Below are 27,003 nucleotides of genomic sequence, written 5' to 3'. Positions count from 1 at the left end.
TTATCTGTATTTTCCCGCTGCGCCAGACCCAGCTACTTGCTTCTCAGTGACTGCAGCAGCAGCAGGCCCTGGGCAAAGGGCTCTGCAATCCTTAGCTTATCTGACCCTTGCCCTCTGGGAGGTAAGTGCTGTTGAGCTCATTCTACAGATGGAGAAACTGAGGCAGAGGATAAAGACTCACCCAGCTAGCAAGCATGGAGCTCGGGTTCCCCAGTCCAAGCGCGCGCTCTCCTGTGTCACCCGGGACCTAACAAGAGAGGCGGGACTCGTCCGCACCTCTCTGCCCCTCACCTGCGCAGAGGGGGCCGTCCATAGACGGAGCAGGACATTAGGGTCACACTTACCTTGCAGATGAGGAGATTGAGGCCCAGAGACGTTAAGTGGTGTCTCAGACTGGCAGATGGAGAAGGGGGGATTTGCCTAAAATCTGGCGTGTGTAGTGGTAACTGTGGCTCCCATCACCCAAGACTGAAATTCTCCCTGATCAGAATCTCTTCTCTTCTTGTCCCCGTACAATCTCAATCTATTATTCCGCCTCCCACCCCACTTCCTTTCTCTCACAGATTGTATACAATGGACACCTTTCAAATTCCTGAGAAGAATCACACTTTCAAAGCTGTTAGAGGAAATCATCCTCTCTTATTGACTGAATTTACTACAGATTTCTGGTTATTAAAGCAATGGGGACCCACAGCGGCAGTTTTTTTTGTTTGTTTTTTTTTTTGTTATGCCACAGTTCTCTTTTATTGTCCTGACTCAGTTTCCCTAATTGTTCTGCTCAGTCCTGCAAAACCTCCCCTCCCTCTTTATCAGAATACTTGATAAGGGTAAAAGAGCTTATGTTTTAGAATATCAGAATGCCTCTCCCCATCTTCGGGCTTCTCTTCTCTGGAGGCTCCCCCACCCTGTCAGAGTTCTGTTCCCGCTCTCAGCACCCTGACTCCGCCCCTGCCTCAGTCTACCCTCTGTGTCTGAGCCACGAGTACATATGTCATTGAGAACTCACACTGTTTGCTGCATTCTTGGGGTAGTCTCATTCAGCCCTGGGACCAAGCCATGGATCCATTTGGTCCAGTAAATCTCTCCCATTTAAATCAGTTATAACTCTCTAACCTCTATCTTGCCTCAGTTTCTCCGGCCTTACATTTTATTCTTCTTAACTGTTTTACATTTTACACAGCAGTTACTGCAACATTTTTTCCCCAAAAATTGCCAATTCCATAGGCCTTTCCTACTTTATTGGAAATGTAGCTCATTTGTGTAAACTTTTACTCTTCTCCCTTACTAAAAGCCCCTTCTTTTTATCCCAATCTCTCTTCCTGTGTTCCAGAAACAGTGATAGAGATTATTAAAGCTAACATCTTTTGGGTTCTTGATCTTTTTCCATAGTAATTTTCTCTTTTCTGTCATTTTCAAGTCCTTCCGTTATTGTTCAATTATTTGTCTGTTCAGTTAAGATTCTGATTGAGGGGGGCAGCTAGGGGGCGCAGTGGATAGAGCACCAGCCCTGAATTCAGGAGGACCCGAGTTTAAATCTGGACTCAGACACTAAACACTTCCTAGCTGTGTGACCCTGGGCAAGTCACTTAACCCCAGCCTCAGGAGGAAAAAAAATCTGATTGACTCTTCATGACCCTATTTGGGGTTTTCTTGCCATTTCCTACTTCAGCTCATTTTACAGATGAGAAAACTGAGGCAAACAAGGCTAAGTGACTTCCAGGGTCACACAGTAAGTGTCTAAGGCTGGGTTTTGCACTCAGAGAGATAGTCTTTCTGATTCCATGCCCAACACTATCCATTGAACCACACTGCCTATAAGCAAGACTATCCAAATCCTCCTCATTATGATACTGTGGTTCCTTTTGGGGACATCACCATCCTTCTAGGCCCCCAGGTTTTCCATGATGGAATGATCTTTGATTCTTCCCTCATTTAACTCTATTGATGTAGGTTGATGTAGATTGTGGTCCCTTTAAGAAACTAATCCTTTCAGATTGATTTATTCTTTTCTGATTCCCAGCTCCTCCTCAATTCAAGAAGTTAGGACCTTTGATTCACAAATCCTGTCTAAAGCACCCTTTTGAATTCCAATAGGAGATATCCGGGCTCTCACCACCCCCATCAGATCTGAGCCAACTTGGGCTGTCCCAACCCCCATTCTAATGGTCTGCTCAGACCCCCACCAAGCAAATTCTAGCCCTCCCTGAAACCCATCAAGGAGCCAACTTGGGGCTCCATCCACAAGCCCCTTTAGCTAATAAAGGAGCCAAGCTGCTGGAGTCCTCTCTTTGCAGAGGGTCTAAACATGCTGGCACCATGCCTGGCACCAAGGGTCTCTGCTCACTGGAACACTGTTTCCGGTGCCCTCTTATCTCTACCTTCACCTTTTACTAATTAGACTTTAACCTTACTTCCAAACCCAAAAATAAACCTTTTATCAATCTAGGTTTTTGGGTCTGTGGGCTCCTTTACAGGGAACTCTGCACCGCCACTAGACCTCATTTTACTCTCTTATCTTTGCACCGAATCCAAAGGAGTTGCAGGGGAGCTCTATTTGACTCCCTGTACTCCAAACCTGCCACTAGACCGCAATTAAACCCTAATTTCATTTAGGTACCCCAATTCTAAACCTCATCACTATGATCTATTACTTGCCACGTGATTTAAATTGTCCCTCCACAATCTCTCTCATATATTTCATCTCCTTCCAAACTTCCAAGCCTCCTAATTGATCTTCATGTTCTAGTTCATTCCTTTACACCCCTACTACATGGATGCATGCTTGTTCCTAAAACCCAGATCTGACTACATCACTCTTCTGCCCCTAAACCTTATAATGATTCCCTTTTTTCCCTAGGATAAAATACAGAATCCACACCCTGCCTTTTATAACCCTCCAAAAGCTTCCATCTGTCTGTCTAGCTTTTCATATAAGCTTCCTTTATGCACTTTCCAGTCTAAAAGGCCTTCCTGCTGTTCCTTATAGGAGACAGTCCATCTCCCACAATCAAGCTTTTTCCATTACTAATGCCCCTACCCCACCCATGCTTGAAACATCTTACTTTTTCAACTCCTTAAAGAAATCCTTGTTACTGTTGTTGCTGCTGAGTCATTTCTGACCCTTTGTCACTTTTATACCATAGTGTCCATGAAGTTTTCTTTGCAAAATAACTGAATTGCCATTTCCTTCTTCCATGGATTAAAGCAACAAGACGTTAAGTCTTTTGCCCAGTGTCTGAGGTTTGGTTTGAACTCAGGTTTTCCTCAGTCCAGGCCCAACCTCCATCCACTGAGCCTCCTAGCTAGTCTTAAAACACAGCTCCAGGCTACCTCTTATACTTGGTTTTTCCTCTTCTCCCCAGTGGTTAGTGTGCTCTTTTAGAAATTACTTGTTATTACTTTGTAATAACTAATCTCTTAACTTTGTATTCTCCCTTCCCCCACCCCACTTAGACTAAGATCTTCGAGGTCTGAGACTTGCATTTTGTCTTTGTATTCCTAGCATCTGTTTCCTTGCCTTGTTATTTAACAAATCCTAGTTGAATTGAATTGCCTTTTGTCACACAGCTAGAGTGTCAAAGGTCTGAGTTTAAATCTTTGGTTCTCTGAGTATAAATTTTTTTATACTGGGGCTTCAGCTCTAGAAAAACTTAAGTAGTTCCTTTTGAATAAAATACAAACAAAGGATGATTTAAAGAGCTGTTCAAATAAAATAACCTTAAGAAAAAAAATTTTAAATGACAACAGTAGAAATTACCCTCTTTGAGGACTGGAACTTCCATGAGGAAGTTGTAGTCTGAATATAAGAAAAAACCTTTTTTTTTTTTTTTTAACCCAAGAAGCCCTCTCTCTCACTGCCACTCTTCTCCCCTCCCTTCACTCTGTTGGCATGGCCTCTCAATTTTTACCAGCCACAAATTTCTAATATGCTCTCTTCTCTATTGTGACATTGCTATCTTCCTGGAACAAGTTCCCATCAACTTGGACTATTGTAATAGCCAACTGGTGGGGTTGCTTGCTATAAATTTCTCCCAACTCCAATTTATCCTCAGTGCTCCTCCCCATCCCAGCATCTCCTGGATGAAAGGCTTTCAAAAATCTTCATAATTTAGCCCCCTCCCCAATCCATTCTAGTTTCCTTACCTCTTATTCACTGCCATGCACTCTTTGATTCAGTATGTTTGGCTTCCTAATTGTTTCTCAAGTAAAATCATCCATCTTAGCTCATTTCTTATGCCTCCCTCAGCTTCCCATTCCTAAAGTGTTCTTCCTCATCTCCAGCTCCTGCCTTCCCTGGCCTCCTTCAAGTTGCAACAAAAATTCCACCTTCTAAAATTCCATTTCTCTTGATGCTTTATGTGTGTGTGTGTGTGTGTGTGTGTATATATATATATATATATATATATATATATATATATATATATATATATATATATAAAATGAAAGTTTAGAGAATTGCTTTTTGCCTCTTTTTGTATCCCCAGCACTTAGCATAGTACCTGGCACAGAGTAAATGCTTCTTGACTGACAAGACTGAAGTGGACTGCTTTAATACTTAGTAAGTTTTCCAGTTCAGGAAAAAAGTCAAAATAAAGGTTGGTGACCATTTGTTGAATCTGGAATGTCTGTATTGAAATGGACAGACACGAGATAGACAGCTCTGACCAGATTATTAAATTTAAAGCATCATTTATTAGCTGGCCAGTGACTGACCCCACTAAACAGGCTAGTAGAGATCAGCCCCGAACCATTAGCGGGGTACACTTTTAAGCGCATTTACCACATCCTTGTATAGCCTTGCGGTTACAAAATCACAAAAATCACTGACACAGCTTCTCCTATACTTCTTGTTTACAAAGGGGAAGTGTCTGGACATGAGTTAGCACACACAACGGACCCTTTCGACACCTTATGCAATGTTGTCCTGTCTTTGTTAGACACCTACTTCTCGGAAAGACTAGGGTCTCATGAACCGGGGGATGGGGCCCAGTCTGAACATAACACTTCCCTTAATTGAGTTTAAGCAACATTTTCCTATAAGCCTGAGGGGGCCAACTTTTTGTCCATTTCAGTATCAGATTGGGTTTTGAGATTCATTACAACTTTGCATTTTTTCTCTTTGTTTTTAATAGTCTTTCTCATTTGCAGATGAGATGGAGAGAGACTTAAATATGATAATCTAGGAGCCACTTCCCCAGAAGCATAGAGATATTTGGAAGGAATAGAAGCCAAGGTTCCTGTTAACCATTCTCATCATTAGATGTGCCCAATTTCACCAATGTTAGGAAGTTGTAAGTATGAGAAGCCCCATTTCATAAATAATTGGATATTTTCTATGCCTTTTTAGCATTCTAATACTGAAAACACAATTTGTTTTTGGCATCATTATTAATGATCATCATTGTCATTAATCAGCAAATTCTTAAAGTAGTCTGTTCTTTGCTAGGAAAAAAATGACAAAAACTTTCAGTAGGTTAGTGGATAGAAGGCTGGACTTTGAGTCAGAAAAACTTCGTTTCATCTTTTCTCTTACATACTTACTAATTCTATGACCTCAGGAAATTTATTTAAGTTCTTTAGGCCCCAGTTCTCTCTAAAATGAGGCATTTGGACTCAACAAATTAAGGTCTTTTTGAGCTCTGAATTAAGTCTTATGCTTTTTTTCCCCCTTCATTTGAGGTACTTTCTCCCCTTATGCAGCTTTTAGCCTCTTTGTATTTTATGCAGTGGCTTTCCTTGAACTGCTCTGGCCAAAAATCATAATCACTCTATTGTTACCTGATGATCCTTTCTGAATTTCATGTAAAACAAGTGTACAAGTTGTCACTGGCTCTTAAAGCCCTTTAAACTTGGATCAGCTACAGATTTTATGCTGTTATCAGATCTCTACACTTTCATGAGATGTACCACAAGACTTTTATGGAAACATTTGCAGTATGTATGAAAAATTAGTTTGTTTACAGGATATATTTTATGAAATCTGAAAATGAGATGCAATAAAACCATTAGAAATTTTTTTTCAAAAGATTATAAGGAATGGGCTAGGAAGTATTTTGCATTTTATGTAGAAAATATATTTAAACTTCAAAATATTGCAAATCACTCCAACTTAAATGGATTAAAATTCTTACTATGAGGTCCTTCACACTATTATAGAATTGGGTATCACATGGACCATGGTTTCATTTGAACACAATATAATCCCTCCTTTACACTATGGGGATATTGGTGGATCTGTGAACTCTCTTATATTGGAATTCCAGTTGGCAAGATATTATGAGACAATGGAGAGTAAGGATATATTGCAATTAACCTTGATTATATAAATAAGATAGTGTCAGAAACCTTTATTCTGGAGTCATGTCACAATGAAGTCTCATTTTATTGTCACCATTTCTTCATATTATGAAAAATGAATCTGTTTTGCAAAAATCTTTCCATTTATATTAGCTTACTTCATTAAAATGTTTCCTTGCAGGAACAAAATGGATGGAGAATCTGGCAGATTTCAAATTAATACTCCAGATATTATGAAGAAAAAACACAGAGAAAGCTCTGTAACTGGGGAAAAGAATAAAGAGTTTAACATGAAAGATCTCAATGACTCTATACTGCTGTTTGGTGAACATTCTCCTAGATCTACCGATCAAGCAGATTCCCAGTTCCCCAGTTCTACTTGTATCAGATCAGAAATCTGCAATGATAATGAAATCCTAAAGAATGTCACTTTACTCAAAAAAAGAAAAAAGGAAAATATAATCACTTGTGATATGCAGGAGGAAATGGGAGTAATATGTGTTCTTGTAGACAAAGAAAATGTTGAAAGTATGGAAAGGAAGAACTTTAGAAAAGATGTTGATATTGTTTATATAGATATGAAAAAAGGGAAAGAGCTGCCAAAATCAAATGAAAAAGACCAACTACATTCAACTTCTGAAGCTGATAAAAATGAGTTAGAAGATCCAGATCATAAACTCCATGAAATCAGCAATAACAAGGGAAATTTGAGTGATAGACAGAAAAGCTCTCTTGAGAGCTTTTGTTCTCAAGAGCAAGAATCCACCTTTTGTTTAGAAAGAGGTGAGATTAGGGAACCTTTAGTATCTACTGATATAATGAAACTATCAAAGTCCAAGAACAAAAGAAAAAGTTCTTTAAGTAAAAACCATATGAAATCTAAGGATATTTTCTTATCTGATGAAAACCTTATGATTATGACCACCAGTGGAACACAAATGATTGATGAAGTTAGTGCATTAGAGAATGATAGAACCCTTAAAGAAGACAACGTGAAATCTGTCAAGAAAAAGAAAAAAAAGGAAAGTGATCAGATATCTGCCAATGATTTTTCAGTGCCCAGTGTGAGCTCTGCAGATGACCAGATGAAAACAGGTGATAGTGTTAGTAATCTGAATACTCTGGACAATGATGGCACCCTCACAGAAAGCAATACAGAATTAGTCAGAAAAAAGAAAAAGAAGCAGAAGACTATATCTGAAAATGTTCAAGCAGTTGCTGACAGTTTTTCAATTTCTGAGATGAATTGTGTGAATATGCCTATTGACCAAGCAGTTGAGATTTTGGAGGGTGAAAGCCTGTTCAGTGACAGTAATGTGGAATCTATCAGGAAAAAGAAAAAAAAGAGAAAGACTTCAGATAAAAATGATATGGTATCTATGAATGATTTTTCAGTGCCAGATATAAATTCTGTGGATATACCATCCAATAGTATGAATAATATTAAGACTATAGAAGATAACAGCACCTTCAATGAAAGCAATATGGAATCCATAAGAAAAAAGAAAAAGAAGCAAAAGATTTCATCTAAAAATAATAGCACAACTGCCATTAACTTTTCAGTGCCAGAAACAACTCCTATGGATATGCCTTCTGACCAAATCAAAGTGATTGATACAGTTAATTGTATTGAGACCCTGGAGGGTGATAGCACCTTTTTGACACCTTGTGTCAGAGAAAAGAAAAGAAAGAGAAAAATTTCAAATACAAATATGCAGGCACCTACTGATTTTTCAGTGCTTTGTACAAGTTCTGTGGATGTGCCATCTGACCAGATGGAAAAAAGTAGTATTAATGTTGAGACTTTTGGGGATGGTAGCACATTTAATGAAAGCAGTGGGGAATCTATCAGGAAAAAGAAAAAGAAGCGAAAGACTTCTGCTGAAAATGATCCGGCACCTGCTGGTGACTTTTCAGCATCTGGTACAGGCTTTGTGGATAAGCCTTCTGAAGATATGAACATGGATAATCAGATTAATAACACTGAGACTCTGGAGAATGACAGTACCCTTATTGGAAGTATGGAGAAATCTGTCAGAAAAAAGAAAAAGAAGCAAAAAGCTTCGTCTAAAAATGATCAGGCACCTGATGGAAACTTTTCAGTACCTCATACAAGCTCAGTGGATAAGTTTTCTAAACAAGATCAAATGAAAACAGATGATAACGTTAACACTGAGAGTGCAAAGGGTGATATCACCCTTAGTGAAAACCATTTGGAAGCTATCAGGAAAAAGAAAAAGAAGCAAAAAACTTCAGCTAAAAATGTGCAGGGACTTCCTGATGACTTTTCAGTAGTTAGTCCAAGCTTTCTGGATAGGTCTTCTAACTATATGAAAACAAATAAAATTAATAACACTGAGGTCCTGCAGAGTGATAGAACCTTTATTGAAAGCAATGGGGAATCTGTCCGGAAAAAGAAAAAGAAGCGAAAGTCTTCTACTAACAAAGAACATGAACTTCCTGAAGACTTTTCAGCTCCTGGGGTGGACTCTGTGACTAATCCTTCTGACCATGTGGAAATGGATAATAGGTTTAACACCGAAACTGTGGAGGGTGAGAACTATAGGGAATCTGCCAAGAAAAAGAAAAAAAAGCAAAAGTCTTCAGCTGAAAATGAGCAGACCCTTACTGATGACTTTTCAGTATCTGGTCAAAGCTCTGTGCATAGGCCTTCTGACCATGTGAAGATAGGTGGTGATGTTAACAACACTGACATTTTAGAGTGTGAAAGTGGTCTTACTGAAAGCAGTATGGAATCTCGAAAGAAAAAGAAAAAAAAAAAACTTTCAACTAGAAAAGATCAAGGACCTATGGATGACTGTTCAGTTCCTGGTACAAGCTCTATAGGTTCACCTTCTGGCCAAAAAGAAATGGTTCACAGAACTGATAATGTGATGAATTCAGAGAGTAGTAACACTCTTCATGAGAGAGTGAAAGACACCAGGAAAAAGAAGAAGAAAGACTCTCGCTCAGAAAAAGGAAGTGTAGAAACTGAAGAAAAAAGGTAATATTGTGATCTTTAGCTTTGACATCATTATCATCTTAGTTCGGCTACTTTTATCATTATTTCAGAATCTTCCTTTAAGTCAAGGTTGCTTTAAGTGCCATATGATTCTATTCTTTGACTGTACATTTGTCTCCTGTCATTTCATGACCCTATTTGAGGTTTTCTTGGCATAGATTCTGGGCTGGTTTGCCATTTCCTCCTCCACATGAGGAGGCCAATCTAAGCAGTGTTTGGAATGCTAGAGTCCATAAAATTGAATTTTATTACCAAGAAAACAAAATTACAAGATAGAATTTTTATTCATGATTATAATTAACTTTGTGTGATTTGATTGGCTTATTAGAAGATGGCACTTTTAAAAATTCTTTTACTTTTGACCATTTACCTTTAATTTTGTAGAACTCAAAAATTTTCTTCCAAGTTTCACCCAGCTTGTATGTTTACAAAGTTCTGATGGTTTGAAATGATTATTTAGAGTATTCATTTAGAAAATAATCACGAAGATTTCTTCCCCCGACAGACATTTATTAGTCATTGTCTCAGCTAGCTATTTATCAAATGTGTGGAGAAAGACCTTCAGATCCCAGAATGACCTGGGCATAAAATTGCACAGGAACAAGCTTCTATTTACTGTAGGTTCCTATGTTTGTGCATTCCTACTACTGCATATCTTCTTTGAAATGAATGGCTCTGTTCCCTCCAAACTAGTAGAGGAATAAACCCCTTTAAAGTATACCTTTAATAGCTACTAGCTACAATAAATAAAATAGAAAAATTCATTTTGAAGAAGCATTAATCTGCCCTGAAGTGAAGGAGGTACATTAAGCAAATGGTTAAAAAATGCTTAAATAGATGGTATTAATGCAGATTCATATCTTATTTCATTTCTTAGGTTAGTATCTACAAATGAGGAAAAAAGGAACTTGGAAGAAGCTGAGGATTCAGATTTGGAAAATATGTCTGAGGATTTGATAGATCTAGATGTTGATTTGGAGACTGCAGTGACGAAACTCCAAGAGTTTATTCCTAATGTGAAGGAAAGAGCACCTGGTACAGTAAAACGAATGTATAGGGATGACTTGAAACGGTTTCAGCAATTTAAAGAACAAGGTAAATTTATTTTGTAAGAAAGTTAGAATCATTAACAAGGGGAAAATTTTATACTAAGGCAATTTGATAGGCCATATACTAGAAATCAGCAAAACTCTGGATTTGCCAAGTAAATGAAAGAGAAGGAAATATAACAGACATTAAGAACACCTGGAATGTCACCTTATCTTATATATCTCTATCTTATACACTGCCTTACATATGATATGAGTTTTGCTATGGATACGGCATATCCAGAGCTTAGCCCATTTTTAATCCAAAACCTAAACTACATGGCTTAGCATAAACTTTATTTCCCTTTTACTACCTTCACAGTGTTTTTATTACTGTTTTATGTACCTGGGGGGTTATTATGAAAGTGGCAAAGTCATTAGATTGTTCAAAGAAAGTTGTTAGGAAGACTAATTGGAAAGTTTTGATTTAACAAAAGGTGTTTATATTTTGAAATTCCAGGTATCCCTATTAAATTTGGCAAGTTTTCTGCAAAGGAAAATGAACAATTACAGAAAAATGTAGAAAATTTTTTATTATTGACTGGAATTGAGACTGCAGATAAGTTGCTGCATACAGACAGATATCCAGAAGAGAAATATGTTATCACAGACTTAAAAAGAAAGCACCAATTTAGAAGCCACATTGGTAAGTTGAATATTCAACTCTATTTTTGCCAATATTTCCATAGGATTTCTTAGCATATCAGCATCTTGCAGCTCTTATAGCCCTTGCCATGACCAATTTTTATACATTATCTATGCTACATACTGAAACTAAAAAGTTTTCTCAATTAAAAAAAACCACTCAATAAATTAAATTAATATCAGCAGGTTGCTTAATGGATATAAGTAGATTCAAAGTGAAGAGAATCAAATGGCCTCATGAGAGAATCTTGTGCACTTACCTCCTTTAAAGAATTGTTCCATACCCTTTTAGCTGAACTGATTGTGTGCTGATTGCAGGAAACTATAGAAAATACCAAGAAATCTGATTTTGAATTGACCAGGCAAATTATACATTTGATTATTTTCTTTTCCCTCTTTGATATCTTTTCCAAACTAATTATAAGCCCCTTTTAAGTTAAAAATTGAATCATATGATTTTTTTTCTGTATCCTTTTACAATGTTCAGTGCTGAAAAATCAATTGATGAATTATCAAATATTTGACTTTTAAGTAGTCATGCTTTCTCATTCTCACATGATAATGATTATGATTAGTTATTTGACTTTTAAGTAGTCATGCTTTCTCATTCTCACATGATAATGATTATGATTAGTTTCTATATCTTCTACTTAACTCTTTTCATATTGTAAAGACTAGTACTTTTCCCCTATTTCCATTTTTTAGTTTCATTTGTAAATTTATTGATGTCCTTGGCACCTTATCAAATTGTAGGAATCCTCTGTGAGGAAATGTTGGAATAAATACTCTTATAGAAAATCTGTCTTTAATTCAAGCAAGATAATTTTGGAACTTTGAATACAAAAGAGATGAAAAAAGTGAACTACTTGTGGAATTTTTCGGATCATTCAACAATTCAGCAAATAATTTGTTAAATACCTGCTCTATGTCAAACACTGCTGTGCTACTGGTTTGGGCATATTAATTATGGCATAGATAATTTACCTCTAATAAGAAGAGATGAGGAAAAAAAGGAGAAACATTGATCAAATTAAACCATGTAGTACTTCACTAGCTTTGAAAATTATAGCTTGTAAAACATTCTGTAGGGAAGTAGAATTGTTTTCTCAGATTGTGTTATAATCCTTTCTAGCTTTCTAGACATTTCTATTGAAAAGTATTGGCTTGGGGCAGCTAGGTGGCGCAGTGGATAGAGCACCAGCCTTGAAGTCAGGAGGACCTGAGTTCAAATCTGGCCTCAGACACTAAACACTTCCTAGCTGTATGACCCTAGGCAAGTCACTTAACCCCAGCCTCAGGAAAAAAAAAGAAGGAAAGAAAAGTACTGGCTTAAGATGTTTTATAGTTGTGGCTTGGTTTTATACTTTTTGCTTCCTGAAAATACCTTTTAAAAAAAAAAATCTTTAGATAACTACCTTTCTTTCTGGTTTTAGGTGAAGGTATTCCCCGGCCATGGAAATTAGTATATTATAGAGCAAAAAAAATGTTTGATATCAACAACTATAAAGGCAGGTAAGAAAAATATCTTAGCAGTTACATTCAGAAAGTTTTAAGATCCTCTGTGATGATACTTTTTTAAAAGTCTCCTTTCAAAACTTGAAATATATTTCCATAAGTATTTGTGCATAAAAATACCCCCCAAAATTTTATATTTCATATATGACATAATATTTAATATTAAGATTTTTTTGGTAAAGTCTTATTAATATAGAGTACTCTCTTTGAATATGGAGCTGTGTAATAATAGATGCTGTTTTTATTTTCTGAACACTGGGGTAGAACATATATACAAGATTTAAATATAGTCTTTGGAATTCCTTCTTTGTTGTTACTCCAATTAAATATAGTAATTGCGATTAATACAAAGAATGTTTTTTGATAATGCTAACTTTTGAGCAGATAAATAAATTTCTCCAGGCAGTTTATTTATGACTAAAAAAAAAAAATGTATGGATGAATATTAGAATAAAATCATTTGTGTTATGAAATCATCCGAAAATTCTCTAGTGAAAAATCTTATCTTTCATCTCAGAATCTTATTAATAATAGTAGAAAGAGCGCTAGAGTTGAAGTCAAAAGACCACCTGAGTTTGCTTCTTTATTTTTGGATTAAGTCCATTTTTGGCCCTGTGTTTCTTATACTATAAAATGAGAGTTTGGCTAAGTGATCTCAAAGGTCTCTAGATCTTATGAAATTGTAAAAAGCTTTCTAGCTTAGAGTATTATTTGTATTGTTGGAAAATAATTATAATAGTAATAATAATGTAGTTAATATAATATAATAGTATTTTTCTTAGTGTTGTATAAAAGTGTTGCATATGACCTTGAGTAGACAAAACTCTTAACTTTTCTTAATCTAAATAAATAAAGACTGCAAATTAGAATTAGTGGAAGAAGTTCCTACAAAGATAAAATCACAAATTCTTGCCTTACAGGCATAAAATTATTTTAACTTTAATTGAGTGGAATTGTAGAATCTTAATGTTTGAAGAAATTTTAGAGTATCTAACCCAACCCGATGTTATTTTGTTGGAAAAAAAACTGAGACACCAAAAGTCCTATTTAAGGTTACCCAGAGCTAATTGTAGGCAAAATCGTAATTAGAATCCACATGTGTTTTACTTTACATTTTAACATTCTGTAACAGTAAGAAAATATTTTAAAGTCCATTTATTTTAAATTTATAACCTGCTCAGAATGATTGTACTTCTTGTTCCTTAGATATAGTAAAAAGGACACTCAGAAGTTAAAGAAGTACCAGTCCATACATGGAAATGATTGGAAAAAGATTGGTGAAATGGTGTCCCGCAGTAGCCTCTCTGTGGCACTGAAATTCTCCCAAATTAGCAATCGTAAGTGACATATAACTAGTAACTTCTGCTTTAAAAATAAGTTAAGACTGATGAAACTGCACTTCAGATATCTGAGCTGGCTGCTATAAAACTAATTTTTTTGTTCTATTTATTTTTCATGAGCATTCTTAAGTATTGATTTATTTCTTTTCTTGATACAAACTTGATGATAAATGTTGGAAATTGATTAAATTGTGCCCCGTGAATCAGTTTGGACTTTTTTCTCCCTTGTTAACTGAGAAATAGTGATGGGAGTGATATGTGTAGAAATAATATTTTCTTGTTGAAATTTGTTTATTTGAATAGTTAAATATTTGAAGCATAGCATTAAGTATTTCAAAATTTTGTTAGAGATTCTTTTGTCCTTGAATATAGTGTAGGGGGTATTTGGCTGAAGATTCAGGGCTGTTGTGTTTTTGTGATCCAATGTTTGGTCTTTCTTTTATATAGAAGTTTATAAAGAGTTTATTTGAGTGATGATTAGGTTCTAGGAAAAGTGTTTTAAATCTTCCTTACAACAAAGAAGTTCTTGATTTCTACAGAAAAGGGGTATTGTCTTCAGTTAAAAAGGTGCTACATTGTATATACATAACAAAAATTGAGAAACTATCAGATAGGATCTTCTCCTCTCCCTCCCATAAAACAAACACTGCTATCATTTTGTTCAACTATTTTTGTATTCAAAAAGTTATTATATTAAATGGGGCAGCTAGGTGGTGCAGTGGATAGAGCACCAGCCTTGAATTCAGGAGGACCCGAGTTGAAATCTGGTCTCAGACACAACACTTCCTGGCTGTGTGACCCTGGACAAGTCACTTAACCCCAGCCTAAAAAAAAAAGAGAGAGAAGAAGTTATTATTATTAATAAACATAATTATTATATTTTCTTATGATATTGAAATGAACAGACATTGCTATTGCTAATGTAAGTGAGGAAAAATCATTAATTCTTAGAAAAAATAATAAATTTCTGGCTTTAAAATCCTTTAAATTCCATACCATAACTGTATTACCATAACTATATACCATAGTTATTATTCTTTTTACTTAAATATACTCTTATCTTATAACTCTTTAGGGAGAGGGACTAAACCTGAGATTTTGTTTGTATAAGGAACATCTAGGCCAGGAAACTATCTGCTAATGCACTCATAATTTTTGCAGCTTGGAATTACATAGAGCACCAAGAGAGAAAATGATTTGTGGAAGGTGCTAATTCCTAGAGTTGCATTTTTGTTTACTTGTGATTTATGTTGTGATTATGAGCCCATGATTCCTGATTCAGCTATCTGTGCAGAACGATCATTTCTTGTTTGACCTGTGAGTTCATTGTTGTGGATAATTTCCCTCTAGTAGAAAACTTCCTCTCTCATTTTAGATCAATGAGATCATCTGCTCTTCAGCTTTAGAGTTTGAGAGCTAGGCAGGTCAGTGAAAAATCAGGTAACTTGCTCAGCTTCATGGAGCTAGTGTATCAATCAAAGAGCTTTTATTATATAATGGCAAGCACTGTGCTAAGCTCTGGGGACTGAAAGGAAAGCAGTCTCTTCTCTCAAGGAGCTTTCAGTGTAATGGGAAAGATAACATGAAAACAACTATGCACAAACAAAACATATAAAGGATAAATTAGAGATAAGCTATAGGGGGAAGATACTTCCACTAAAGTTTTCTGGATGCTGAGATATTACCCAGGATTTCAAGGAAGCCATGAGAGACAGGTAGTAGAAAAAGAAAAGAAAGTACCCCAGGCATGGAAACTGCTAGTGAAAATGTCTAAAGTCTGGAGCTTGTGTTGTATAGAGGAGTTGATTCTGGGGCTGGCTATCTCCACTGAGTCACATTGCTTCTTCTCTTTTCCTGTGTCCATAGAGATCAATCATGGTCCTTGGAGTAAAGCAGAAACTCGGAGACTAATTAAAGCTGTTGAAGAAGTGATTCTTAAGAAGCTGTCACCAAAGGAAGTGGAGGACATAGATTCTCGGCTCCAAGAAGACAGTTCCCCAGAATCTTTATCAATTTTGCGGAAACAGCTCTACAAGGGTATATCCTGGGTAGAAGTAGAAGCGAAAGTAGAAACAAGAAATTGGATGCAGTGTAAAAGTAAGTGGTAAGTTTTAAGATTTTTCTCATATTCCATCACCTTCATTCCCAAATAGATCTTACCTTTCTCTCCTACCCCCCAAAAAATTATTTGTAACAAAGAATAAAAAAAAGTAGATTAGAAAAACCACCCAATGTATCAGTGGGATTCTGACAGTGTACTCATCATGCCAGCATGTCTGTTGAATATAGATGCAAAATATAAAATAAGTCAGAAGTTTGTGAGGCTTAAGAAATTTTTTAGAAGAAAGTCTACATATAGGAAATGAAATTCTAAGGAAAGATAACAAAATCGAAAATGTATAAACAAACAAAAATCTGTAAGGAGAAATGGGATAATACAGTACTAGAAGTAATTCAGAGAAAAATATGATAAGTTGTTAGAAATTGAAAAGAACTTTAACATCTAAGAATAAGTATTTATGTTATGGCTTCCTAATTGACACCTTGTGAAGTTGATGCTTTATTCCTGGCTGTGTGACCCTGGGCAAATCACTTAACCCCAATTGTCTCAGTAAGCAATAAATAAGTAAGTAAAAAGTCATCAGTTTAAAATTTTAACTTTTCCTATTTCCTGTTAGCCTTAAGAATATAGAATACACATATATAGCTATTCCAATATGAGTTGAATACCAATAACAATGACAATGACTGTCTCTTAAGTAAATTGTTAGTTTGAGATATAAAACTATTGATCTTTGCATAGTATGCAGACTTTTCTGATCCTTGGTAAAAATGGTTGGATTTATATCTGTGGAATAGAACCTAGTAAATGATAGAAATTGGATTTACATACTGGATGAAAATAATTTAGTGATCAAAAATTACCAATATATATATTTCCTATGGAAGATTTTCCCTGAAATGATGAACTTATATATTTGTCATTTTTAATATAGGCCTGAAATTCTGACCAAGCGAATGACCAGTGGGAAGGTTGTATACCGTGGAATAAATGCTCTGCGTGCAAAAATCAATCTTATTGAAAGGTACAGAAATTTAAATGTGTTCAAAACTAATCTCTTTTGCCTTTGAAACTTTCATAAGGATAATCATTCAAAAAATATTTATTATGTATCTATACTCTTTGTAAAGTTTTAGGAGGATGGAGGTGAGGAGAGAGTGTAGTCTAGGCATGGAGTAGGCCTGTGCAAATACTAGAAATGAAAGGTGCAGTGGCTGTCTGAGGAACAGCAAGAAAGCCAGCTTGAATAGGTCATAGGAAGGGCAATAATATTTATTAATGCCAGTATGTTTTATAAAAGGACTTCTGTGCTATACAAAGGAGTTTTTGTTGATTCTAAAAATAGTAGAGCTACTATTAAATAAAGAGAGATGTGTTTTAAGGATAATAACTTTAGTACTGGTAATGAATTAGAGAGGGAATCCTGCAGACTGGGAGACCAGATCGGAGGCTGTTGCTGCAGTCCACGTAAAAAATGATGAGCTTGATGGCCATGTGTGTGGAGAAAAGTTGAATTTAAGATAATATTGTGGAAGTAGAATTGAAAAGATTTGGCAACCTAATAATGTGTGAGACAAAAAAAAAAAAAAAAAATGAGCAGTTAGAGATAATACCAAAGTTAAAAATCTGAGTGACTAGAAGATGATGTTGCCTTTGACAGAAATAAGGAAGTTACTTCAAAAGAGGAATTAAAATGAGTTTATTGAATTTGACATGTTTATGATACAGTCAGTTCTAAATGGCCAGTAGGCAACTGGTAATGGGGGACAGGAATTCAGGGAAGAAACGGGTGCTAGGTAGGTAGATCCTTGGATTCATTTTCTTAGAGATGACAGTTAAATCCATATAATCCAAATAAGATCACAGAGAGCCATGTGCAGGAACAGAAGAAACCAGATCCCATGAAAGAGTTTTCTAAAACTTTCACTTTTTTTTTTTTTTTTTTTTTTTTTTTTTTTTTTTAAGTTTCATTAAGAAAAAAATGTTTTATTATTTGGAAAATGGAAAGATTAATAATGGATGAAAGTATTATTTAAGCATTAAATATAACAAAGTAATATCAAACATTATATGAAGAAAAATGCTTTTGGTTTGTCATGTACCAAAGACAAAAGAAATAATAGATGGTCAATCCAGATATTGTAATGTTGGCTCTTAATTCCTAAGGAAATGGAGGGATTCCAAGGTTTTAATGGAATCATTTATAGAAAATTTATAGAACTTATAGGTAACAATTTCAAAGATTAAGGTGGCTTAAAAGAGCAATATCTACAGTTGATGAGATCCCTGACTCAACAATATTGGTAGTGTCTATTTTTTTAAATAATAGCTTTTTATTTTCCAAAATATATGCACAGATAGTTCTTAACATTCACCCTTGAGACTTCTGGCCAAGATGGCAGAGAGGATACATACATCTGCTTAAGCTCCACGTTTCTCTCAGAATAATCTAACTCATGACAAGCCTCAGAATTAGTGCTTGACTGAAAAAAACCACAAATAATTACCAAGAGAAGATATCCTCGAAATTCGCCAGAAAAGGTCTATTTTTGGTCCGGGTGGGGACGGTTTTAGAATAGGCACAAACTGAGGGCAAGAAGCTGCAGCACAGCAGAGGGCCGCTCACAGTAGAGCAGACCTGAGGGGGATGGGGGTGTGATCTTAGCTGTTTCTGCTTTGGCTACTTTGCCCTGGCAGCAAGCCAGTAGACAAGCAGAGAGAAGAAAAAACACAGGGGGTGAAGACTGTAACCCAAAAAAACTAGGGTCTCTCAGGACCTGGCCACACCCACCCACAGTGAATCAGCATGTTCTAAGAGTCTCAGAACACAGACTCAGCGCAGCCATTGTTGTCCTGCTAATGCCTCACTGCTGCCCCCTACAGTCTGTAACGGAAGCTCTGTAATACCATCCAGGCCCCTCCCTCCCCCCCCCCAAAAAAAGCGGACCATTTGTTTTTCTTGTTAGTTAGTTTTCTTTGACTCTTTGACACAATGAGCAAAAAGTTAAAGTGCACTCTAATTATTGATAGCTTCTATATGGATAAAGATCAGACTTTAAACCCTGAGGAGACTAAAAACAGACCCTCCCCAGATGACTCCCCAAAGGGGGATTTCAGCTGATCCTCAGCACACAAGACTCTCATAGAAGAAATTTAAAAGCCTCTCACAAGAGAGCTAGAAGAAAAATGGGAAAGGGAAAAGAGAAGCTTGGCAAGAGAGTCTGGATAAGTCATCCCACTCATTTAAAGATAGAGTGGATAAAGAAATCAAATCCTTGAAAAGCAGAATTAGTGAGTTGGAAAAAGAAAATAGCTCTCTAAAAAATAAAATTGGCAAAATGGGAAAAAATTCCATAGAACAAAACAACTCACTTAAAAACTCAATTGAACAATTAGAAAAAGATTTTAAAAGTGAGTGGAAAAAATACTTCATTGAAGATCAGAATAGAACAAATGGAATTGAATGACTCGAGGAGACACCAAGAATCAGTCAAGCAAAACAAAACAAAAAAATGAAACAATGGAAAAAAATGTTAAATGCCTTCTTGGGAAAACAACAGACCTGGAAAATAGATCCAGGAGAGACAATCTGAGAATTATTGGACTCCCTGAAAAATATGATGAAAAAAAGAGACTGGACACTATTTTCCAGGAAATTATCAAAGAGAACTGCCCAGATGTCTTAGAAATGGGGTAAAATAGAAATTGAAAGAATTCATCGATCACCTGCTGAAAGGGATACTAAAATCAAAACACCAAGAAATAAAGTGGCCAAATTCTAGAACCATCAGATGAAGAAAAAAATACTGCAAGCTGCTAGAAAAAATCAATTCAAATATGGAGGAGCCATAATAAGGATTACCCAGGATCTAGCAGCGTCCACATTAAAGGGCCTGGAACATGATATTCTGAAAGGCTAAAGAACTTGGTATGCAACCAAAAATAACTTACCCAGCAAAAATGAGCATCTTTTTCCAGGGAAGAAGATGGACATTCAAAAAATAAGTGAATTTCATCTATTCTTGATGAAAAAACAGATCTACAAAAAGTTTGAACTATATTTCTGCTACAAAGATATATAAAGAACACATGAATATATTGTTCTAGAAACTAGAGGTGGAAAGGAAATTGTACCTAGAAAAGGGTAAAGTGGGGGTACTACATCTCATGAAGAAGCAATGGAAATCTATTATATCTGAGAGAAAGAATGGAGGGGGATGAACATAATGTGTATCGTACTGCCATCAGAATTGGCTTTAAAAGAAAAATATTAGAAATATTTGATTTATGGTGAAACGTCTCCCACCTCATTGGGAAGTGGGAGGGGAAAAGTGAAAAGGGAAGGAGTAAGCTAAACAGAAGGGAATACAGAAATTGTGGGGGGGAGGGGCGTGAGAAGCAAGTGGTGCTCATAAGTTTAATATTGGGGAGGGGGACAAGGGGGAAGGAAAGAGGAAAGGAGAAAAGCATAAGCAGAGGTTAACAAGATGTCAAGTAATACAGAATCGGTAATTTTAACTATAAATGTGAATGGGGTAAACTCCCCCTAAAGAGGAAGTGGTTAAAAGCCAGAATCCTACAATATATTGTTTGCAGGAAACACACCTAAAGCAGAGTGATACTTACAGAGTAAAGGTAAAAGGTTGGAGCAGAATCTACTATGCTTCAGGTGAAGTAAAAGCAGGCAAAAGCAAAAATTGATCTAATTAAAACAGATAAGGAAGAGCACTATATCTTGTTAAAGGGTAGCATAGATAATGAAGCAATATCAATATTAAACATATATGCACCAAGTGGTGTAGCATTTAAATTCTTAAAAGAGAAATTAAGAGAGCTGCAAGAAGAAATAGACAACAAAATTATAATAGTGGGAGATCTCAGAATTAGATAAACCAAATCACAAAGTCAAAGAGGTAAATAGAATACTAGAAAAATTAGATATGATAGATCTTTGGAGAAAACTAAATGGAGACATAAAGGAGTATACTTTCTTCTCAGCAGTTCATGGAACTTATATAAAAATTAACCATGTATTAGGACATAAAAACCTCAAACTCAAATGCAATAAGACAGAAATAGTAAAAGCATCCTTTTCAGACCACGATGCAATGAAAATTACATTCAATAAAAAGCAGGGGAAAATAGAGCAAAAAATAATTGGAAACTAAATAATCTCATACTAAAAAATGATTGGGTAAAACAGCAAATCATAGGCACAATTAATAACTTCACCCAAGAAAATGACAATAATGAGACGTCATACCAAAATGTGTGGAATGCAGCCAAAGTGGTAATAAGAGGAAATTTCATATCTCTAGAGGCCTACTTGCATAAAATAAAGAGATTAATGAATTGGGCTTGCAACCAAAAATGCTAGAAAAAGAACAAATTAAATGCTCCCAGTCAGACACTAAACTTGAAATTCTAAAAATAAAAGGAGAGATCAATAAAATTGAAAGTAAAAACACTATTGAATTAATAAAACTAAGAGTTGGTTCTATGATAAAACCAACAAAAAAGACAAACCCTTAGTAAATCTGATTAAAAAAAGGAAAGAGGAAAATCAAATTGTTAGTCTTAAAAATGAAAAGGGAGAACTCACCACTAATGAAGAGGAAATTAGAGTAATAATTAGGAGTTACTTTGCCCAACTTTATGCCAATAAATTCGATAACTTAAATGAAATGGAAGAATACCTTTAAAAATATAGCTTGCCCAGCTTAACAGAGGAAGAATTAAATAGTCTAAACAGTCCCGTCTTAGAAAAAGAAATAGAACAAGCTATTAACCAACTCCCTAAGAAAAAATCCCCAGGACCAGATGAATTTACAATTGAATTCTACCAAACATTTAAAGAATAATTAACTCCACTGCTATATAAACTATTTGAAAAAATAGGGATTGAAGGGGTCCTACCAAATTCCTTTTATGACACCGACCTGGTACTGATACCTAAACCGGGTAGGTTGAAAACAGAGAAAGAAAATTATAGACCAATCTCCCTAATGAATATTGATGCTAAAATCTTAAATAAAATATTAGCAAAAAGATTACAGAAAATTATCCCCAGGATAATACACTATGACCAAGTAGGATCTATACCAGGAATGCAGGGCTGTTTCAATATTAGGAAAATTAATAGCATAATTGACTATTTCAATAACCAAATTAACAAAAACCACATGATAATCTCAATAGATGCAGAAAAGGCATTTGATAAAATCCAACATCCATTCCTAATAAAAACACTAGAAAGGATAGAAATAAATGGACTTTTCCTTAAAATAGTCAGGAGAATATATTTAAAACCATCAGTAAGCATCATATATAATGGGGGAAAACTGAAACCTTTCCCAGTAAGATCAGAAATGAAACAAGGTTGCCCACTATCACCATCATTATTCAATATTGTATTAGAAATGCTAGTTTTGGCAATGTCGAGAAAGAGATTAAAGGAATTAGAGTAGGTAATGAGGAAACTAAACTATCAATCTTTGCAGATGATATGATGATATACTTAGAGAACCCCAGAGATTCTACTAAAAAGCTATTAGAAATAATTCATAACTTTAGCAAAGTTGCAGGATACAAAATAAATCCACATAAATCCTCAGCATTTTTATACATCACCAACAAAGTCCAACAGCAAGAAATACAAAGAGAAATTCCATTCAAAATAACTGTCAATAGCATAAAATATTGGGGAATCTATCTACCAAAGGGAACTCAAGAATTATATGAGCAAAATTACAAAACACTTTCCACACAAATAAAATCAGATTTAAATAATTGGAAAAATATTAAGTGCTCTTGGATAGGCCAAGCGAATATAATAAAGATGACAATGCTCCCTAAACTAATCAGTTTATTTAGTGCCATACCAATTAGACTCCTAAGAAACTATTTTTCATGACTTAGGAAAAATAATAACAAAATTCATATGGAAGAACAAAAGATCAAAATTTTCAAGGGAATTAATGAAAAAAAAAAATCAAATGAAGGTGGCCTAGGCTGTACTTGATCTAAAACTATATTATAATCAGGAGTTACCAAAACCATTTGGTATTGGCTAAGAAATAGATTAATTGATCAATGGAATAGGTTAGGTTCACAAGTCGTAATATTCAATAACTATAGCAATCTAGTGTTTGACAAACCCAAAGATCCTAACTTTGGGGATGAGAATTTACTGTTTCTCAAAAACTGCTGGGAAAACTGGAAATTAGTATGGCAGAAATTAGGCATGGACCCATATACCAAGAGAAGATCAAAATGGGTCTGTGATTTAGGCATAAAGAACGAGGTCATAAATAAATTAGACGAACATAGGATAGTTTACCCCTCAGACTTGTGGAGGAGGAAGGAATTTGTGACCAAAGAAGAACTAGAGATCATTATTGACCACAAAATAGAAAATTTTGATTACATCAAATTAAAAAGCTTTTGTACAAACAAAACTAATGCAAACAAAATTAGAAGGGAAGCAACAACCTGGGAAAACAGTTAAAGGTTCTGATAAAGGCCTCATTTCCAAAATATATAGAGAATTGACTCTAATTTATAAAAAAATCAAGCTATTCTCCAACTAATAAGTGGTCAAAGGATATGAACAGACAATCTATTTCCACTCATATGAAAGAGTGTTCCAAATCACTATTGATCAGAGAAATGCAAATTAAGACAACTCTGAGATACCACTACACACCTGTCAGATTGGCTAAGATGACAGGAAAAAATAATGATGAATGTTGCATTGATGCATTGTTGGTGGAGTTGTGAACGAATCCAACCGTTCTGGAGAGCAATCTGGAAATATGCCCCAAAAGTTATCAAACTGTGCATACCCTTTGATCCAGCAGTGCTACTACTGGGCTTATATCCCAAAGAAATACTAAAGAAGGGAAAGGGACCTGTGTGTGCTAAAATGTTTGTGGCAGCCCTTTTTGTAATGGCTAGAAACTGGAAATTGAATGGATGCCCATCAATTGGAGAATGGTTGGGTAAGATTGTGGTATATGAATGTTATGGAATATTATTGCTCTGTAAGAAATGACTAGCAGGATGAATACAGAGAGGCTTGGAGATGACTTACATGAACTGATACTAAGTGAAATGAGCAGAACCAGGAGCATCATTATACACTTCAACAAAGTTGAAAATATTACGTTATGTGTAGCACATTCAGTCCCCACAATCCTTTCTCTGGGTGCAGATGGTTCTCTCCTTCACAAGTCTATTGCAATTGGTTTGAATCACCTCTTGTTTTAAAAAAAAAAAAAAAAAGAAAGAAAGAAAGAAAGAAAAGCTGTGTTCATCAGAGTTGATCATCTTGTTGCTGTGTATAGTGTTCTCTTGGTTTTACTCACTTCACTACTTAGCATCAGTTCATGTAAGTCTCTCCAGGCCTCTCTGAAATTGTCCTGCTGATTTCTTTTTTTTTTTTTTTTTTTTTTTTTTTGTTATTATAGCTTTTTATTTATAAGATATAAATAGGTAATTTTTCAGCATTCATAATTGCAAAACCTTTTTGTTCCAACTTTTCCCCTCCTTCCCCCCACCCCTTCCCCCAGATGGCAAGTTGACCAATATATGTTAAATATGTTAAAGTATAAGTTAAATACAATATATGTATACATGTCCAAACAGTTGTTTTGCTGTACAAAAAGAAAAAGACTTTGAAATAGTGTACAATTAGCCTGTGAAGGAAATCAAAAATGCAGGCGGACAAAAATAGAGGAATTGGGAATTCTAGGTAGTGGTTCATTTTGCTGGTTGTAGCTGGTTCAGTTCACTACTGCTCTATTAGAACTGATTTGGTTCATTTCATTGTTTAAGAGGGCCACGTCTATCAGAATTGATCATCATATAATATTGTTGTTGAAGTGTATAATGATCTTCTTGTCCTGCTCATTTCACTCCTGCTGATTATTTCCTATAGAATAATAATATTCTATAACATTCATATAACATCATTTATTCAGCCATTCCTTAACTGATAGGCATCCACTCAGTTTCATCATTGCCATTACAAAAAAGAGCTGCTATAAACATTTTTGCACATATGGATTCTTTTTCTCTCTTTTATGATTTCTTTGGAATACAGTTGTAGTGATTCTGCTGGATTATAGGGTATGCAGGGTTTTTCAGCCCTTTGGGCATAGTTCCACACAACTCCTTACTAATATAGCAAACTCTTTAGAGATGTTTAAAGTAAGTTCATGTAAAAAATAATTAGCTTGGACCACTTGATTTTGAACAGTGGTTACAGACATAGCAATTGAGGCACTAGAAGCTAAAATAGAAATGAATGCAATTATACCAAAAACAACACATGAAATACATCTTTTCTTTCTACTTTGCTGAGTTAATGTTCAATGTTCTCCTTCAATAGTCTGCTTGAGTGTGATACCAATTATCACTCTGTATAGGTAACATATTAAATGAAGGCTTCATGATAACAAACACAATATTGTATTAGCCTTATTTCCTATGTATTCAGAAACCTTGCATTCCCTGCAAGTAACATTATAAACAAACATGTCTATACTGTATTATGTTGTATACTTTCTTATTTCTTCCAAAAATATCCCTCAGTTAATAGTAATGTGATTTTCCAAACCTAATCGTTCCCCTTTTGATTATTTCTCCACCATTTTGGTTTGGGGTATCCCCTATGCACATGGCTATTATGAGAGTCACCATGCCAGGACACAAGTCTGACTTCAAATTGTGTGACAAAGTCTCTGCTCTGCAGTTCAGAAAAGGAAAATCAGCTTCTTCAGTTTCCCATAGGTCCCTTTCTGGACAAGGTCATATATGGATTCTTTTCTTTTTATCTTCATGCTCTGCATCAATTAGGACAGGACATCTTTCCAGGATCCATGTGTCTCCTTCATCTGTGGAAATACAAAGAAAATCTCAACCCTGGATTATTACTTATCAGGACCCCTCCATGTCCCGTTGATATCCTTCCACATCACATACTGTGAGAGGAGGGCAAGGCGCAGAGCTATCCCTTTAACCTTTTCTGTTCTTCTTTGAGGAAAAATGATGTAGTAAAGAAAAAAAAATCAGCTGGATTGTGGGACATGTTATTCAATGTGAAATAATTAATGGTATATGGTGCATAAGCAAGTCTGTTCTTGGGGAACTTCCTTTCTCCCCTCCCCCTTTTTTTGTTTTGTTTATTAAGAATGATTTTCAAAGTTCTACTAGGCTTTACTTCTCCTGGTTTTGATAAGCAAATTTTTATAATGTCATACAAAGAGGAAGGTATCAGAAGAGACTGTATGAGGACCTTTCTCTTTACATACTTTGTATAAAGCTTCTATTATGGCTTCCCATTCACTGATAGTGATTTGGGGGCTGCTGAGGAACAAGGGTGTATTGTTTTTCTTTTTTTTGGGGGGGGGGGCTGAGGCAATTGGGGTTAAGTGACTTGTCCAGGATCACATAGCCAGGAAGTGTTAACTGTCTGAGGCCTATTTTGAACTCAGATCCTCGTGACTTCAAGGCTGGTGCTTTATCCACTGCACCACCTAGCTGCTCCTTTGCTCCCCCTTTTAACATAATTAATTGTAAAAGTTTAAGATCTTTCCCTTCATTTTTTAATCCTTTACTATTTGCCCTCCCATTGTTTTGTGTCTCCGTTTGCTCCAAAAAATAAAAAATGAACCATGCCAGTGAGCAGTCCTGCTGGAGCCTTCCCCTTATCTGGACTTAGGACTTTTGTCCTCCGGTTACCTAAGGGGTACCAACTACTAGAAGACCATCTTCAATACTGGTTCCTCATCATGTCTCTGCTTCCTTTGTAGGCTGTTTGAGGACCAGGGCCCCGTGTTGGGAGCCATTTATAGTAGTCAGCACAACAAATGGGCTAGTGGTGAAAATAAGGAGATGGAGTTGCTGAATATTCAATAGAGCCATTTAATGAGAGAAATCATGTTGCTTATATATCTGAAAAACAATATGTTACTATGAAAAATTTAGTTCTGTAACCAACCCTGGCTTCTGTTTTCTGTGATCTAACTCTCT

The 27,003-nt window shown here is 35.6% G+C and overlaps 1 protein-coding gene and 1 long non-coding RNA gene across 9 annotated transcripts in view; one reads left to right on the top strand and one right to left on the bottom strand.

The window, feature by feature from the left end:
* The window catches only part of TTF1 (transcription termination factor 1), a 44,325-nt gene that overhangs the window by 459 nt on the left and 16,863 nt on the right, over nucleotides 1-27,003 (top strand). For 2 of the 7 annotated variants that reach the window (XM_074293943.1, XM_074293944.1), the window contains exons 2-10: nucleotides 4,485-4,558; nucleotides 5,149-5,291; nucleotides 6,479-9,301; nucleotides 10,197-10,414; nucleotides 10,868-11,053; nucleotides 12,486-12,564; nucleotides 13,774-13,904; nucleotides 15,774-16,011; nucleotides 16,904-16,993. In XM_074293943.1, coding sequence (XP_074150044.1) covers nucleotides 6,486-9,301; nucleotides 10,197-10,414; nucleotides 10,868-11,053; nucleotides 12,486-12,564; nucleotides 13,774-13,904; nucleotides 15,774-16,011; nucleotides 16,904-16,993 — 3,758 coding nt within the window. In that variant the 5' untranslated portion in view covers nucleotides 4,485-4,558; nucleotides 5,149-5,291; nucleotides 6,479-6,485. The remainder of the gene's footprint in view (nucleotides 1-4,484; nucleotides 4,559-5,148; nucleotides 5,292-6,478; nucleotides 9,302-10,196; nucleotides 10,415-10,867; nucleotides 11,054-12,485; nucleotides 12,565-13,773; nucleotides 13,905-15,773; nucleotides 16,012-16,903; nucleotides 16,994-27,003) is intronic. The other 5 variants (XM_074293942.1, XM_074293945.1, XM_074293947.1 and 2 more) reach the window with 3 other exon arrangements.
* LOC141557770 (uncharacterized) overlaps nucleotides 13,899-27,003 on the bottom strand; it is a 57,088-nt gene continuing 43,983 nt past the window's right edge. Inside the window, exons 2-3 of one of the 2 annotated variants that reach the window (XR_012486896.1) lie at nucleotides 25,589-25,865; nucleotides 13,899-14,731 (exon numbers count right to left, since the gene is read on the bottom strand). This is a non-coding gene — a long non-coding RNA (uncharacterized LOC141557770). Of the gene's footprint in view, nucleotides 14,732-24,396; nucleotides 25,866-27,003 lie in introns of those variants that run through there. The other variant, XR_012486895.1, reaches the window with a different exon arrangement.

The sequence above is a fragment of the Sminthopsis crassicaudata genome, chromosome 2 (genome assembly GCF_048593235.1).
Source record: "Sminthopsis crassicaudata isolate SCR6 chromosome 2, ASM4859323v1, whole genome shotgun sequence".
Taxonomy (NCBI): Eukaryota; Metazoa; Chordata; class Mammalia; order Dasyuromorphia; family Dasyuridae; genus Sminthopsis; species Sminthopsis crassicaudata.
Note: the sequence above shows the minus strand (reverse complement) of the source record. Positions and strands in the feature narration are given on the sequence as shown.